This window comes from Lutjanus erythropterus, chromosome 4 (assembly GCF_056507025.1).
Source record: "Lutjanus erythropterus isolate fLutEry1 chromosome 4, fLutEry1.hap2, whole genome shotgun sequence".
NCBI classification, from domain to species: Eukaryota; Metazoa; Chordata; class Actinopteri; order Lutjaniformes; family Lutjanidae; genus Lutjanus; species Lutjanus erythropterus.
In genome coordinates, this window is record NC_139320.1 from 39,913,890 (window position 1) to 39,931,699 (window position 17,810).

At 40.6% G+C, this 17,810-nt stretch overlaps 1 protein-coding gene across 1 annotated transcript in view; it reads left to right on the forward strand.

The window, feature by feature from the left end:
* The window catches only part of LOC146328982 (bridge-like lipid transfer protein family member 2), a 29,319-nt gene extending 12,524 nt beyond the window's left edge, over positions 1-16,795 (forward strand). The window contains exons 16-40 of the mRNA XM_084717949.1: positions 385-590; positions 671-1,721; positions 2,083-2,274; positions 2,819-3,021; positions 3,968-4,086; positions 4,165-4,388; positions 5,149-5,339; positions 5,516-5,615; positions 6,359-6,558; positions 6,725-7,022; positions 7,117-7,274; positions 7,822-8,028; positions 8,594-8,693; positions 8,898-9,080; positions 9,213-9,334; positions 9,427-9,582; positions 10,481-10,602; positions 10,698-10,878; positions 11,788-11,874; positions 13,338-13,448; positions 13,735-13,870; positions 14,182-14,306; positions 14,393-14,494; positions 15,694-15,828; positions 16,042-16,795. Coding sequence (XP_084574075.1) covers positions 385-590; positions 671-1,721; positions 2,083-2,274; positions 2,819-3,021; positions 3,968-4,086; positions 4,165-4,388; positions 5,149-5,339; positions 5,516-5,615; positions 6,359-6,558; positions 6,725-7,022; positions 7,117-7,274; positions 7,822-8,028; positions 8,594-8,693; positions 8,898-9,080; positions 9,213-9,334; positions 9,427-9,582; positions 10,481-10,602; positions 10,698-10,878; positions 11,788-11,874; positions 13,338-13,448; positions 13,735-13,870; positions 14,182-14,306; positions 14,393-14,494; positions 15,694-15,828; positions 16,042-16,227 — 4,895 coding nt within the window. The 3' untranslated portion in view covers positions 16,228-16,795. The remainder of the gene's footprint in view (positions 1-384; positions 591-670; positions 1,722-2,082; positions 2,275-2,818; positions 3,022-3,967; positions 4,087-4,164; positions 4,389-5,148; positions 5,340-5,515; positions 5,616-6,358; positions 6,559-6,724; positions 7,023-7,116; positions 7,275-7,821; positions 8,029-8,593; positions 8,694-8,897; positions 9,081-9,212; positions 9,335-9,426; positions 9,583-10,480; positions 10,603-10,697; positions 10,879-11,787; positions 11,875-13,337; positions 13,449-13,734; positions 13,871-14,181; positions 14,307-14,392; positions 14,495-15,693; positions 15,829-16,041) is intronic.
* The last annotated feature ends 1,015 nt before the right edge of the window (positions 16,796-17,810 follow it).

Sequence of the window (17,810 nt, forward strand, 5' to 3'; positions counted from 1 at the left end):
CTGTGGAGCTCAAATGATTAGTCAATTAATAGATTGTGATTGACAGAAAATTCATCAGCAACTATTTTTATAATTGATTAATTGTCTAAGTCAGTGCAAGTTTTTCCAGTATAATTTGCCTTTTATTTGTCTTATGTGACAGTTAACTGAATCTCTTTTGGGTTTTTGGACAGTTCAAGAAGTTTACTAACAGAGCATGTTTTAAAATAACAGACACTGACCAAAGTGCTTTAGAAAGAGACTTTATAAAAGTGACTTTATAAAATATAGTGCTAATGAAGAAAGTTAACAGAGCAGTTATGTTACACTGTTATTTTGTGGGAAACACCGACTGTCTATCATCACCTTTAATTATCAACTTTTATTTATCTGTGTTCTCTTTAGGAGCTGTGTCTTTGCGGATGGACACGGTCAGAGTCTTTAGCTCTGCAGAGAGCTCTACTGTGTCTCTTCAAGGTGTTAGCTTATCAGCGATAAAAACACTCACAGAGAACATGGAGTCATGTTGCCCCGCCTCCCAAACCCCCAGCCCTGTGCTCAAACTCACCACCATCACCTTTTCCTACCACATCGCCACCCACACTGTACAGGTAATCACATCATGATCAGTTTTCTTGCTCTGACCTGAATAAATCTCTGTGTCAGTATTCATATTTTGTGTCTTAATCAGGTTCAATGTGAAGAGGAGCTCAGCGTCGAGTGGACGCCACCGGACCACATGGTCTTATATCAGCATCTGACTGAAGCTCAGTCTTGTTGGCGGATGCTCTGCGGAGAGAAAGGAGAGGACGGTCTGGTCAAACCGCCAGAGAATGAAATCACTTCAGGACAGAGCAGAGGGCTGTGTGTGCGTGTTGAACTGGGCTGCACTCGTCTGACAGCTCATGTTAGTGAGCAGAACTTTATCCTCCTGCACACAGAGGCCCTCTCCATCTCCAAACACACCTGTTCCATTCGCGCGCATTCTCCCTCCGTGATCTTCAACTTTGACGGTAACAACATCGTCTCCTTTAAAGATCTGGATGTCGAAACACACGCAGAGCTGACAGAGATGCAGCTGCATAGAGACACCTTCCCTTTCCTAACCACTCCTCACAACCGTGTCTGGGTCCTCACTTGTCCCTCCATGGCTGTCGAGTTCCCATATCAGTACAACTTCTCAAACACCTTTGACATGGCCATCAGTGTGCAGAAGTGGCTGAAGACTCTGCATCGCTCCGCAAGCCAAACCACTACCGTCCAACGCCTCCCTCCTGACCTCGTCTTCAAAATCAGCCAGTTCTCATTTGTCTTCTTGGATGATGTCTTTGAAATCAAGCTGCGAGACAACTACGAGCTCATGAAGGACGAGAGTAAGGAGAGTGCGAAGCGTCTGCAGCTTCTTGATAAGAAGGTGGCAGATCTGCGTAAGCAGCACGGAGAACTTCTCCCCGCCAGAAAGATTGAAGAGCTGTACAGCTCACTGGAGAAGAAGCACATTGAGATCTACATCCAGCGCTCACGCCGCCTTTATGCCAACACACCGATGAGGAAGTCTCTGCTGACCTGGACGGTGTCGGACCTAGAGCTGGTAGCCCTGGCTGATCAGTCTCTTCATGGACCAGAGCGGGTGAGAGAGCAGCTGAGGGACATCGACGGGATCAGTCCCTTCCCCAGAGATGGACTCCCTCTGGTGGTCCAGTGGTGCCGCGCTGTCAAGTTTAAACTGGCTGCATTTTTGGGTAAGTTGCTAAAGATTTATAACATTACTTCCTGATATGAGATGGGATTTAAATCAGATTAAACCTTAACAGAAATGTAATTAAAGGCTCCACAGTTTTAAGTAGGTCTGTACCAAATGTCCCTTTTTTTTAACATTTGAAACATCTATTAATATTTTGAAATGAAGCGTCAAATGTCCTTCAGCGTGTTTCATGCCATCAGGACCCTAAAGAAAGATGAAATCTTTGAGCAACATATTCAGTTTGAATGAAGTGATTTGTAAGATTTTCATGTCATTTTTGTTGAAAATATTTATTTTTCTTTAATGAATATAACTCACCACAAATAATTGATGTCTCTGCTCTCTTATCCATGTGCCAGTGAGAATTCGGGATTACCCTCGCTACCTGTTTGAGATCCGGGACTGGAAGCTGTCAGGGCGTCTGATTGGGACTGAGCAGGACGGACAGGCCAGGGCTCATCGCAAAGAGACTGTCCCACTTGGTCCACCGTGGGGAGATGTGACAGTCCACAGGAATATGCCCCCACTCAAGTTCTACTATGATTTCAAATGTGAGTTTTTATGAGGATGTCACCATGCTATTCTCCCCTCTCTATGTTTGTTTTTTATTGTCAGTTCCCATCAGATATACCCAGCTCTTCATCCTGCCTGACCAGTCACAGCTTTTGAGTGTGCCATATCTAATCATGTGATCAAAACAGAAGTTAAAAAGCAGAAATAGGCATCTGCAGGAGCCCAGGAAGAGAGAGATTCTGCATATGTGTAACAATATGCAATAAATGCATAGGCTCAATATTGGAGAGGAAAGCATGAGTATAAAGTAACACAAATAGGAGTAAAAACAAAACTGCTGTCAAAAGCAACTGCCAGTTTTGTGCAAGAGAGAAAAAAAAATGACTGTTTTGTTACCGGAAATCAAAGTAGAGAGTCAGTCATTAATAACTGTGATGTTGGTGAGTCATAATCTGTATGAAGCAAGACAGTTGTGAGCATCCTCTCCAGCTGTGCAGTCGTACTGTTGGGTAATATGAGGTTTACTCTCTGAGACACTCAAAGTTAACTTCTCTCACTGAATATTCTCTCTGTTACTTGCAGCCAACATAAGTTTGTACACTATTGTGTGGGGTCCATGTTGGGACCCTGCCTGGACCCTGATTGGTCAGTCCGTTGACCTGCTGACTAAACCCACAGTTGATCCCTCACCTCCTCTGGCTTGGTGGGACAAAAGCCGTCTCCTTCTGCATGGACGCTGGGTTATGGACATTGATCAGGCCAATCTTCATCAACTGGCTACAGAGGTAAAATAATGTGCTAAAATGCATGTTACACAGCTAAAAACAATAAAACACAGGCTTGTTTAGCCTACTTTACATCATGTTTCAACATGTAACTAATGAACCAATTAGCTTCTCAAAACACACACCCACAACCAAACTTCTAAAAGTGCACAGGCTTTTCAAATCACACAGATTCACTAAACCAATGTTCTCTGTAGTTTAATCTTTTATAATACAGTAGAATTTTTTCAGAACATGTTTTGGGAAGTCGGTTCCTCTGAGGAGACTTTCAAAGGTAAAATGTCCATGGATGGTGTTTAGGTATTGGCTAGAAGAAAGATTTGATCATGACATTCCAGTGTCTGTTGAAACTGTAGGCTGTGTCTGTCTGTCTGTTTAAGTAATAGACTGCTTATTTGAAAAGAAATCTAAGTACTCTAACGAGTCACTTTGTAGAAAGTTCACACCACAGCTGCAGATAGTAAGTAAGTAGCCACTGAGTGTAAATGCAGACTGGTTTAACTTTATTGAAAGCATGTTTTGCCACAAACATGACTTTGCTAAACCTCTTTCTGCACATGTTGCACCCTCACAGGTTTTTATGTTTTGGTTTGTTGTGGTAACTGAACTGTGTGACGCAAAACAAAATCAATCAACTAATCTAATAAAGATCCAAAAGATTTATTGCTATTTGCAGAGGTACAGGACAGTGCAGGTACACTGGAATTCTTGTGCATATCTTCCAATCAACTTTGAAAAAAAAAGACAGAGAGAGGCAATTGAAGAAACAGCATAAAAGGGAAAAGAAATACACACCGTATACAAAAAGTACACATACACAGTATGAATTATATAAAAATACACCCTGCATATTATTGTACAAGAAATATGTCACTATGACTTAGTATACAAAACAATGGTCTGGGGAAAGACATGTCTGACATGAAACTTCTTTTCATTCTTGCAGGACCCTTATAACACCACAGAAAACATGCACTGGGAGTGGAACAAGCTCAACTTTGACTGGAACCCTGGACAGTTTGTTTTTAAAGGCGATTTGGATGTAAATGTCAGAACAGCATCAAAGTAAGTGGAATCATCAGAGACTTTAAATTGAATTTGTAGACAAAAGATTAGTAACACAAGTCTTTTCTTCCACACCAGGTATGATGATATCTGTTTTCTACACCTGCCCAACCTGTGCATGACCCTTGACCTTCAATGGCTTTGCCATGGCAACCCCCACGACCACCATGCTGTAATGCTCTGCTGTTTAGAGAACGTTGCAGACGTGACCTCAGGACAACCTCATGACTCCTACAGAGCCTTTCGCTCTGAGAACCTCAACCTCTCCATCACCATGGACCTTAACCAGCACTGTGGCACAGGTACGTGCAACTCTGTTTGATATGTCGACCAAGCAACAGTCCAAAAAAAAAGACTCTTCATTTACTATCAGAAATTACAGAGAAAAGCAACAAATCTCAGAAGCTGGAACCAGCAAATGTTTGACATTTTCCTTACAAAAATGACAAAATAATTAATTGATGATCAAACTATCATTTGGTCAGAATCAGAAACAAATCAGATTTATTTCATCATCTGCAACTGATCTGCATGAGTTTGCTCAGGTAACGACATAGACATCAGTAACTACGCATACCAGTGATGCAGCTTTCTAATGCAGAAGCATAAGAACTAGAGATCCGTCATCTCACCCTCCAAACTGATGGTGAGGCTGGTAGATATTGCATTGCTCAGCCGCTCTGATGCACTTGCATCATTCTGGATTTGATGTTGTCATTGTGTCACCTGAGCCACAAAAGACACTGAAATCTGATTTGAGCAGCCAGAGCAACCAGACTGAGACAAATCTGTAGAAATACAGTTCTAACTGCATTTTGAAACCACCCCCTAATTTGGCTGGGATCCAAATGGCAATTCATTTTTTTATTGTCCAGACCTTCTAAAATCAATCTGGACGCAATCTGGATATGTCACAAATGCATTTTTGGGATCTTTGAATCGATAAATTGTGTGTTGAGCAATGCAGCTCTATATTGTCTGTAGCTAGGCGAAGCCCACTACACTTTAAAGCAAATATTATATATGTAGTTTGTTGTAGAGAACTTATGTTTTTCTTTGTAGAAGCCTCCCAGCCTAGAATCCTGCTGTACAGCAGCACCCTGCGCTGGATGCAGAACTTTTGGGCGACCTGGACCAGCGTATCTCGACCGATCTGCAGAGGCAAGCTCTTCCACAGCCTCAAGCCTGTCCGCAAGAAGCTGGGTCAGCACTACAAACAGATGTCCTACACAGCTGCCTTCCCACAACTACAAGTAAGTGTTTTTCTAGGCTGCCTTCCAGCAACAGTCCACCAAAAATCTGCTTTATGTTTTTACCATGAAATCTGCATTTGCAGATTCCTCACAGATAATTTACTGAGGTCCTCCCATTTTATTTCTTTACACCTAATATCTACCATATGTGTACATTTCTGTTGTGTGTCTTTCAGGTGCATTACTGGGCCTCCTTTGCCCAGCAGAGAGGGATCCAAGTGGAGTGCAACAGAGGCCATGTCTTCACTCGAGGAGCACAGAGACTGATTCCACAGGGTACAAGCAAATTATTTATACATACAGATGGCTTAATTTAGTCTCCTGATAGAGCATGAGTCAGCTTCAGGGGTTCACGATAAGGAATTTTTGTTGCCAATACTGATAACCAATAATTACCTGCTTCCCATGGCTGATACAGATAAGATTACCAATAATTCACGTTTTTCTATTTAAAGAATAAGTTCATATAACCTGTAGTTTATGCACACCAGGGTCAAAAAGTCTATGATGTAGTGAGGAAAGATGCATGAATTAATACTCCATAGCTCTGACTAGGGCTGCAATTAACAATTATTTTCATTATCAATTCATCTGTCTGTCATTTTCTCAAGTAATTTATTAGTTGATTGGTTCATAAAATTCTGATAATTCTTTCCCAAAACTGCAAGGTAAAATTCTCAAATGTCTAACTTAATAATCAACCTAAAAAATATTCATTTTACTGTCATAGAGGAGTAAAGAAACCAGAAAATACTCACATTTGAGAAGCTGAAATCTGAGCATTTGTTTGTTATTTTTCTTAAAAACTCATAACTATGCCTTTTCTTGAACTTTTATTGAGCCTTTTGCCTAAGAAATCAAATGCTTCAATCTTTCATATAAGATTCAGTTGTAGGCTATTATTTCATTATCAGAATAATAATAAATAATATGAATTTCATATCATCCTTGATATTAAGTGTACAGTTTGTACATTTGTTTTTAATGTGGATGCGTGTGTGTCTGTGTGTTTCACTCAGCTGGCACTGTGATGAGGAGGCTGATCTCTGAATGGAACGTGACTCAGATGGTTAGTGAACTGTCTCAGGTGACGGTTCACCTGATGGCCTCAACGTGGGACGAGACAGCTGACCACCAGATCAACGCTCAGGTGAAGAAGACCCACCTGCTCAGCCTGTCCTCGCTGAGCTACCAGCGCCAGAGCAACCGTGTGGAGGAGGTAAAATCCCACAGACGGCCGGAGTTTCTATTTCAATGAAATAAGTTTTAAATTGCTTTCATAATGGTCTAAAAAAACAAAACAGGCTTACATTTCACCTGCAGGAACCCTATTTTTCACTATGACTTCATTCATGATTGAGACCTTTTTGAAATGTTTGTGACAGGAGGTGAACACGAAGGATGAGACAAACGCCTCTTACACTCACAAACTGCGGCTGGTGGACCTGCGTGCGTCCTGGACCACCACCAACAGGAACATTGCCTTCGGGCTGTACGACGGTTATAAGAAGGCATCTGTGCTGAAGAGAAACCTCTCCACCGAAGCTCTGAAGGGTCTGAGGATCGACACGCAGCTGCAGACCAAGAAGCTCAAACGCTCTCCTTCCAACTACTCTCCCACCACAGCTCCCACCACACCAGTCACACCCACCATCAATCGAGCAGAGAAAAGTCAAAATGAAGGTGAGGAAATAGTTTGACAAAGATGAAGACAGCATCCGAGTCTTTAGAGATGCACTCACCTCTTTGTTTTCTTTTCCCCTACTTTGCCCTGCAGGCACATCAATGCTCCAGAAGCTGATTGAGGAAACAGACAAGTTTGTGGTGTTTTCAGAGGAGGACTCAGGTGTCAGCGACCAGCTGTGTGGTACTGCAGCCTGTCAGACCGATGATGTCTACAACCGTAACTGGTTTATCGAGCTGGTCAACTGTCAGGTGCTTCAAATATAGCATTATTTGTTTTCCATGTTAAGTTTATTTGCACATTATTGTGCAGGAGAAGTTAAACTAACAATGGACAACTTCAAGGTGTCAAGACTAAATAAATATAAAACTGATATACAGGTATTAAAGTATACAAGGTGCGATGCATTAACAAAAAAACAAAAAAAAAAGCTCATTAAAACTGCTATTTGCTCATTAAAAACTTTTTCAGATGTTGCAATGTCATGTAAAGTTTATGTGAATTCCTTCTTACTGTCTCTTAGAATTGTCAGAATTTTAATCTTTGATACGGTACTAAAAACACTTGATACCTGTTTTGATGCCACGGCAAAACAGTAGTATACTGCACTAGAAAAATATGGTTATGTGGACTATAATATCTTCAGTCAAAACTGAATGGATCCACTCAAAAATTCGTAGTTCTGTAACGGGTTCTGTCTTTGAAAATTGAGGTTTTCTTCCATATCTGAATGAATGAAGGCAGGTTGATAATCTGGCTCGCCCAGTATTTTAACCCTCCTCTACTTTGGTCTATCAGATGATGTTGCGCGGCACAGAGACAGCCGGCTGTGTGCTGGTGTCTGCAGCCAAGGCTCAGCTGCTCCAGTGTGAGCACCACCCAGCTTGGTACAGCGACACCCTGAAGCAGAAAACCACCTGGACCTGCCTGCTGGATGGTATGCAGTACTTTGCCACCATGGAGCCCAACCCGTCTGAGCAGGAGGACAGACAGCTGTGGCTGGAGGTGAACACAGCTCACATTTATATGAGGGGGTCTCTTTATGCATAGATGAGTGCAAATTAGTGTAGTCCTATAGAAATACAGCCTGCACTGATTAGGGAAGACATTTTTCAGCCCTTTTCAGCTTCTAAGTGGTGCAAAATTAATGCATTACACTTAATGGTTAACAGTACGGTTTTAGATTAGATTTGCTATCATTTCAGATGAGAGAAACATATTTACTTTTAGAAGAGACAATGGTTCCTGAGGAAATTTAAGCAAACATGTAGAGTAGGATGCGTGACATTTATAGTTCAGGGCTTGAAACTTTTTCATCACATTCCCAAAACTCACAAGGGGGAGCACTAATATTGTGCAATTCCTGCCAGTTACCTCAAAAGGCCAGATAATCATCCCAATTAACAGGTCAGCCAATTAATTGCTCTATCACTATGCCTTAAATTACAAGGAAAAAAAACGACAATGAAACACCAACATCACAACAGTATCTTTATTGTAACTACTCTGTTGTGCACAGTGCTGTTCCTGCTCTGATTCACTTTTGACTCTTTAATTTGGTTGTGTTTAGGTGAAAAACATTGAGGAGCACAGGCAGCGTAACCTGGACTCAGTGCTGGAGCTGATGGAGAGCGGCCAGGCTGTGGGAGGAATGGTCAGCACCACTACAGGTAACTGACTTCTCAAACACAGGACTGTTCTTCTTCACCTCCTCACCCCACAGGCTGGTTTGTGAAATATTATGCTCTGTTTGCACTGACCACACACAAGTGTGAAAATACTTTCCTGAACACACAAACAGTATACCCATAAAATGACTCTGGTTAATTGTATCATTTTAACAGTAATGAACATTTTCTTTTCTGTGTATGTAGACTGGAACCAACCAGCGCAGGTGAACGAGGCTCAGCAGGTTCAGCGTATCATCTCACGCTGTAGCTGCAGGATGCACTACATCAGTTACAGTCATGACATCAACCCCGAGGTGGCCACACAGATCAAACCACCAGAGCTGAGGAACAACCATGAGAAGGAGGATCTGCTGAAGAAACAGGCTGGTATGTCTGATCACCTACAAACTGAATATCTTCATCCTTCAGGGAAGAATGCATCTGGTTGCTTGTTAAAGGGGATTATTATATTAACAACCATATTTTGCATTTAAGACTTTTATTATGTTGATTTAACAGGAGCTGTGGACACCTTCACCCTCATTCACCATGATCTGGAGATCTCCACTAACCCGGTTCAGTACGCTATGATCCTGGACATTGTCAACAACCTGCTGTTACACGTAGAGCCCAGGCGCAAGGTATGCTGGAGCATCAGTTGGTCTCAGTTTACAAAAGATTTCCACGTCCTTATAGATGTTTCACGTTTGCTTTTTATCCTGTGGACTTGTAGGAGCACAGTGAGAAAAAACAGCGTGTGCGTTTCCAGCTGGAAATTTCTAGTAACCCCGAGGAGCAGCGCAGCAGCATCCTGCACCTTCAGGAGGCTGTCAGGCAGCACCTCGCCCAAATTAGACGGCTTGAGAAACAGATTTACTCCAACATCAGGGTGAGTCACGGCATGCTTTATCAGTCAAATTTATTTCCTTAAATGATAATTGCTATTTAAAACTGACGTGTTGTCTAAATAAAATATCATATATGCAAGCATGAATGATTCTAGTAGAGGAAAAGGTGGTCAGTGACATTTTCAGGTAAAATTAACAGTTCTGAATTGACAATAAGTAAATGAACAGAATTAATGGGTCCATGATAACAATACTGTTACTTCATTGTGTAATTAATAGTAGTTGTTGGTGGTAGAGTTGCATTCTGGGTGATGTAGGCACCAGCTTTTGACAAAAAAGAAGAAAGCGTGGAATGCTTCTGCTGCATCAATTTTACACTTTTTTCCCCAAGTGTCCATTTTTTTTATACTAATTTTATACATGCAGATTAGCTGCTTCCAAATTTACATTTCATAATTATTTTATTAGCATGATTAGCAAAACTTTAAGTGGGGAGATGGACAGGTTGGATACTGCACTAGATTATGTACATTAAATACACTGACATTTAGATATCTGTGCATTTTACACAAATATATACACCTGTGCAGAAATGTTAATTACAAGAAGTGGTCAGTTACTGTCATTTTGACAAATTATGTTATAATTTCCTATCATCTTAAATCCATCGTTTCTAAAACACATCTTCCATATCCCTTACTTTATGAATTACTTTCTCCATGAGTTGTGTCTTCCTGAATTGTATTTTTCCATTTTATTAAATCTAGAGGTGTGTTTTTCCCATCCTTGTGTTATTTGCTTAAGTAGAGTGATTCTGAGGTTTCTGAATACATATTTTTCATTTAACTGTCCATTATGAGTGTGACAGTGTTACAAGAGTGAAATATTAACTCTGTGAAATACTCTTTTAAATCAGTTGCTTTCTTTATCATCTTGCAGGCTCAGCCTGAGGAGCTGAGTGGTGACGAACTGATGGAGATCAACACCAGACTGCAGAACCAGCTGAACCAGGAGAAGAACGACATGCAGATGAAGAGTGAAGAGCTCAACATCCTCATCAGGTCTCACATCAACACTCAGTCACATCTAGTACTGAGAGGATACAGTATGGCACACAGGTTAAAAAATGAATATCTTCTTTTTATTTCTTCCACAGGTGTTTTAAGGACTTCCAGCTGCAGCGGGCAAACAAGCTGGAGCTGCGTAAGCCCCCTGAGGATGTGAGTGTGGTGAGGAGAACGGAGATCTACTTTGCTCAGGCCCGCTGGTGTTTGACAGAAGAGGACGGCCAGCTCGGCATCGCTGAGTTGGAGCTGCAGAGATTCATGTACAGTAAGGTGAGCAAAGCACAAAAAATACAAGTCTGTGTCTGAAACGGCTGTCCAGTGATCATGCTACAGACAGCTGAGTTCCTTTTTGTCTTCCATATCTCCATAACAACATACTATTGATCTATTTGTTGTTTTATCAGTTATTAGAGGGAGAGGATCAAACCAACTATTTACATGTTTACAAACTGTAGAAACATCCTAATCTAGAGATTTGGAGGGGAGGAGTGAGCCTGCCTGCCTGATGGTCTGAATCACAATTCTATTCAATTCAATTCTATTTTATTTGTGTAGCACCAAATGAAATTTAATTGAAGGCAGCATACATTGGAATGAATTACAGTACATTACATTTGAGTGTATTTCTTGCTTTGTCCCTGGCAATCAAAATAAGTTGCAATTTTTTTTTTAGAAATAACTTGTTAAGAGGATTGGAAAAGTTGCTAAATATAGCGGGAAAATTGTGAAGTTTGCAAAACTGAACCCAATAATTCTAATGCGTTCGATGAATGAAGCGAGGAAAAGGATGAAGAATAAGCAAGTAGCTAAAACTTTGATTAGCTGCAGTGTTTAGTGTTGTCAGCAAACATCCACAGTTGATGTGAAAAGTGACCTCACCGTGAGCGTCTCAATGCATCTTTTCTCTCCATGCCCTTAACATGTATGATCTTTAAGTTTGTTCTGTATATTAAATGTTACTGTGATCAACTTGTTTTTGAAAATTAGATAATATTAAATAAGTCTCATTATCATAAGTGAAAAAAATAAATAAAATGACGGGTAATAACAGATTATGACAGAATTTTTATGACCCAGTGAGAAGGTGTAACACGACTTCTGCTCCTGACTCATGCAACCTTATACTCACTCAGTGCTGGATGTTAAATGTTAATGAGTCTGAATATTTTCTTCCCACAGCTGAACAAGTCTGATGACACAGCAGAGCATCTTCTGGAGTTGGGCTGGTTCACAATGAACAACCTGCTGCCCAATGCAGCATACAAGGTGCATTATGAGACTCATTACAGACATCATTGTTCAAACTTGGCTGTATTTAGCTTTATGTTTGTTTATTTCAGTTATCAAAATGAAAAGACTTGTTCATTTCTTTTGACTTTAGTTTGTTTTTGGCTTTAATTATGCAATAACCTCTGTGACAAACTATGAGAGAAATTTTCAACAAGCTGCTCAATATTTATGACTCTCTGCCTGGTTTCCTCTGTGCAGCGTGTGAGGGTATGTACAGTCACAAGACTATAGATGTCTTTGTTGACTCCATCTTGTTTGTTGAGATGGGATCACTCAGTGGCTCGTCAGAGTTTCGTGTTGCATGAACACACTCAAAGATTCATTGATGCATGTGTTACCAAGGACTTATTATAAGTCGACTTAATCTTTATGTTTTTGTCCGTACTGTTTTCATATCATCAATAATGTTTTGTTTTTAAAATGATGATGTCCCTCATATTTATGTGTCTGCCTGTTAAAGTCATAGTTTAGGCTACTTGAAGTGGGGATGTATGAGGTAGTTATCATAGTCAGTGTATTACCTACAGTAGATGGCGGTCAGCACGCCCTCACTTTGCAGAAGCAGAGAGGAGCACCATCGCAGAAGCTAAGCGATGTACTGCTGTGGACAGTCAACAGCAAAACGTGTTTTTAGCCACCTAAGAAAACACCTCGTTGACTTCTGCTTCTGCTTGATATGAAGGTCCTGACCGCTCCCATATTTTCACCTTATTTTCACACATTACTACCTCTTATTTCAAAAAAACAGTTTTGAAAGATTGTTTATATTAGTTCATAGTTGAACATGGGTGAGATCTAGAATGCAGGAAGCCAGCAAAAACACAAAAGTCTCCAAACTACTGCAGCAAAATCAGACCAGATGATTCCAAACTTAAAGAAATGAGCTTGAACAAGAACTTATGCATGAGTTGGAGGCCATGCGCTCTGAGACTTGTTCTAGCCTGCGAGGACTGTGCCACAATTTAAAGTAGGAAATTAAGAAGTTTCGCCAAGGCCACATTGAAACAACCACCAAGCAAGCAGACATGACACTACATGACAATGATTCCAAAGAGCAAATTCAAAAGCCTGAACATGAGGATGAGATGAAGTCCAAAGAGGTAAAAAGATTACTGAACAAATACACTGACCTGCAGAGCAGAAGTCAACAGCAGTACCTGAAATTTATGAGGATTTCAGAAGGTGCTGAGGTCGTACAAAACTGGGGTCATGTTGACCGCCATCAGCTGTAGGTAAGACACTGGCTATGGATAAGGACCTCATTCAACCACGCTTAAAATTATCAGAACTGTCCCATTGATTTACCACTGAAACTGTGTTGTTGCTATTCTTGACCAGATCTCTGATGTAAATAAGACGCGTGATCTCAGTGGGACAAACCTGGTTAAATAAAATTATGATGTCGCTGATGATGATATTAACGCCCTCCTCTTTTGCAGGTTGTCCTTCGTCCTCAGAGTAACATCCAGTCTGGACGCCAGTTTGCTTTGCGCATCTTCAGTAAAGTGCGCCCCCCTGTGGGAGGAATCTCTGTCAAGGAACACTTTGAGGTAAAAACATCACAGTCACAATGCAGCCACGGTCAATAAAGTAGTGCTGGTAATGGAATAGGGTCAGTTATTAGACAAAAATAAAATAAAGAATAACTGTCCAGCTTATTGATAATGAAACTGCAAAGTCTGGACAGATTTGTGGCACTCTGGTGATAAATGTAAAAATCCTTTATTAGTTCATGGACACGCACATCATATCCATGAATTAATGAAATAAACTGTCACTGTTTTATTTTAATCACATTTGAGACGGTTGGGTCATGTTTATTGTCTCCATCATCAGGTGAACGTGGTGCCGCTCACCATCCAGCTGATGTACCAGTTCTTCAAGAGGATGATGGGGTTTTTCTTCCCAGGAAGAAATGTGGAGGAGGAGGAGGTCACAGACGAAGAAGACAAGTTCAGATTGGTTACCACGGGTGTGTTTTTGTCAACAATATGACAGCAGTAAGATGAGGAGCACTTAGTCTCTCTAGCCTGTAATCTAAACCAACTAACTGATCAATAATAGTTTCCATTTTCCCTGTCAGATGTGTGTGTGTGGGATTGAATGACCCATTACTGTGTTATGTCATCCCTCTGAGCTATTAAAAGGCTCTGACACTCTGGAGATGACCTTGAGATAAATGTGTGAGCGTGAGAGACTCAGTGGGAGTATAGGGTGTAGGGTGCGGAGTCACCCAGAGGCCACAGTGCTGATGCTGATGTGCTCTGCGTGCGTGTGTCACAGGTATCCCTGTCAAACCCCGGCAGTCATCAGAGGACACCATGGGTGCTATGGGCCCCAGCAAAGGTGTCACCCAGGGGCTGAACCGCACCGCGGGGGTCAGGAGGTCGTTCAGGAAACCTCCAGAGGTATCGTGTGTTTCGACTGATTTGTGCTCAGATGTCAAGAACAAAACAAAATAAAGAAATGTAATTTTAAAATTTGCTCCCACCAGCATCCTGTTGACGACATTGATAAGATGAAGGAGCGAGCTGCGATGAACAACTCTTTCATCTACATCAAGATTCCTCAAGTGCCGCTCTGTGTCAGCTATAAGGTGGGTTTTCTGTACAAAACAGCTGTTAATGTTCTTGTTTCTACAGTTGATTAATGGTTTGGTTCACTCGTACCGCTCTCACTCTTAATATCAACTTTCTCTCATTATACAGCACAGGGTTGCATAACAAAAAAGAGTTGTAGTTCCTTCATGCTGCACACACACACTTACCATACAAATAATTAAATTCAGAATTGCACAGGATAAAAATATAAAACAAAACAAAGCAATGTGTAATTATTTACATTTGTACATATACACGCATAAACCCAGGAAATAACCTTAACTCCACAGTACACTACCAACTCAGCATCAGACAGACAGTTTGTGACTAGCTGGTGAACATAGTGAAATATTTAGCTGCTAAAGAGCCAAATATTTTCCTCAGAAGTTGGTAGAGACCAAAGACAGATCTGAAAAAGACTTAATTGGACTTAATATTAGATAATGTTGCTCCGTGACTGCTGGATGTGTAAATAAGCAACTGTTTGCTAACATGTTATCATATTAATTTAAAGACTTGGTCTGCACACTGACAGTTGGTCTTCACTACCATGTGCACCAATTATGCAATAATATTATTTTCAGGTGTAATGTCACTTCATACTGTGCAATATTTCACACAGGTGAATTTTTAATTTTTAATTTCAGTGTGCAATATTCAATACTTAAATCAGGTGTATTATCATTTAGTGTACAACATCCATATTTCACTCAGAATTTTAATGATTATTATAATGATAATTATAATTTCAGTGTGCAATAATCAGGTATATTATCATCATTCTGTGTGCAATATGAATGTTCCTTCTGCGCAGTGGTGTAAATTCAACTTTCCTTCTATTGTATATACTGTTCCTATTTTTATATTTCCACTGTTTATAGTGTTCCCGTTTTTATTTATTATATTTCTTCTGTTTAAATACTCCACATTTTTTATATTTCCTCTTGATTGATTGAATCTTCTTTATATTTCTGCTGTCCACTTAACTGCTGTAACACTAAATTTCCTCATTGTGGGATTAATAAAGGAATATTTTGTCTTGTTTTTACAGCTTGTTGATAGCAAGTAGCCTAAAACAAGTTATTGTAGATTTATTTCACTTCTATCTGAGATGCTTTTCTAGTCTTATGGGTTTTTTTTAGTTTCTTAAATTAATGTTTGACTCTGAAATCTCTGTAAAAAAAATCATCTTTAGGGAGAAAAGAGCAGTGTGGACTGGAAGGACCTGAATCTGGTTCTGCCCTGTTTAGAGTATCACAACAACACCTGGACGTGGCTCGACTTTGCCATGGCTGTGAAACGAGACAGCCGGAAAGCTCTCGTGGCACAGGTACACAACATTCACTACTCCAGACCCACATTAAGTGCAGTATAGTGGCTCGTATGTTAATTAAGATTAAAATGTGCTTTTCTGTACTGGTTTAGATCGGATTTGTCAGATGAACTTATTCTTCATTCCAAACAGTTGTTTTAATTTATTTGCTGTTACCAAGACTGACTAGAAACAACCTACATTAGTGAAGTTGTTCTTTTTGCTGCTCAGATGATAAAGGAGAAGCTGCGTCTAAAACCGGCTTCGGGCTCAGACCTGCGGGGGAAAGCATCTGAAGGGAAGTCTGACAACAGCCTGCAGCAGCAGGAGGAAGATGAGAAGGCACGACTCCTCATCGGCCTCAGCACCGCAGAAAAGAGCTCCACCAAGAAGAGCATCTTCAGCCGACGCAAGTGAAGCAGCGAACACTCACACATTCACACCATGTCAGAGCCTGACTGGACGATCCACTGCAGCAGCCGCCGCACTCCCTCAGCACGGGGATCAGGGAATCTTAGGGGTCAGAATATCAGTCTGGCTTTGTGAATCTCAATGAAAAAGGGAGCTGGTGGAGCATTTCAGATAGTTTTACTGTATCATATGAGCCTGCTGAACTTAAAGTCAAATTCTGGAGGTTTTGTGTTTGTTTGTTTTTTTTTGTTTTTTTAATAATGCTCCTGGTCTGTCTCAGATTTGATCCCTGCATAGAACTCAAACAGCTCCAGGATTACCAGGTGCCATTTTGACCAAATATATATTATCTTGTTTATTCGTGTGCCATTTAAAATATCACTCTGCATTTCAAACACTCTGCAATTGACCACTTGTGTTGCGTTGACTGTAGCAAGGAAGACGTAGCAAGCACTGTTTCCTCTGCTTCTGTAAAAGCAACACTGAGAGCACTTTTTCCTGCTGGCTCAGGAACACTGTCTGTCAAACGTGTTAAAGTCTGCTAGAATTAATAAATAGGACTCAACTGAGAGCACCTTCAATGCTGCCAGCTGTAAAAAAAAATAGATTTTGAAATGCCATAAATAAATATATCAGATATGTTTTATCAATTAAAGGGTGTAGTTCAGATTAATAGAAGTGGGGTTGTATGAGGAACTTATCCACAGTCGGTGTATTATCTACAGTAGATGGAGGTCAACGCTTTGTAGAAGCAGCAGGAGTGCAGGGGTAGGACGCTAATCCTGCATTCACGTGGTTTCGGGAATAATTGGAAAAATTAGTTCCAGACTGGGAAAATTCACAAAGACACTCAAGTTGGAACAACAACTTTGAAAGTCAGCAAAAAATTTGTTGCATAACTCACAGAGCTGTTGTTTGTTGACGTCGTATGCAGGGACTTGTCAGACAAAAGTAAATGTTTGGTTGATAATTTTTTAGTGATTCATGTATTGCATATTAGTGTTTGCTCAAATGTAATTTGTAAAGTCGTATTAGGTTGTAACAGTGAGTTGCTGTCCACTTACAGTGACTTAGGTCCGTTAGAAAACTTATTTATTAGCATTAACCCTGTGAACAAGTCAGGTAGAGCAATATTTGACTGGTTTTAGGGAGTGTACTTTTGCAGTAACAAGTCTGGGACAAAATCACTTTGTAATATCAAGCTTCAAACTATTTCAGTACACTGGGATAGCAACATGAATCTTGACTTGGACACTAGTCTCACCCAACCCATCACAGACACTTCAACAAAAACAACCCCACCCTACCCTCTATAACATCTACAGTGTTTCCGTATTACAACTCAAAACCTCATCAACACACCGAAGTTGGAAGAACGACTTCCTGTCCAGGAAATGGGACCATCTGAGGAGCATGTAAATGCAGCATAAGTGATGTACTGCTGTGGACAGGGTCAGCAGCAAATTGTATCTTAGCCACTTAAGACAAATCAATATCTGTCTAAGCGTACACTATATTTAGAGTATTTTCACTGCTCTTACTTTTCTGTCAGGCTGCTTTTCATGATGGGTAACTGCCATTTTATAAGC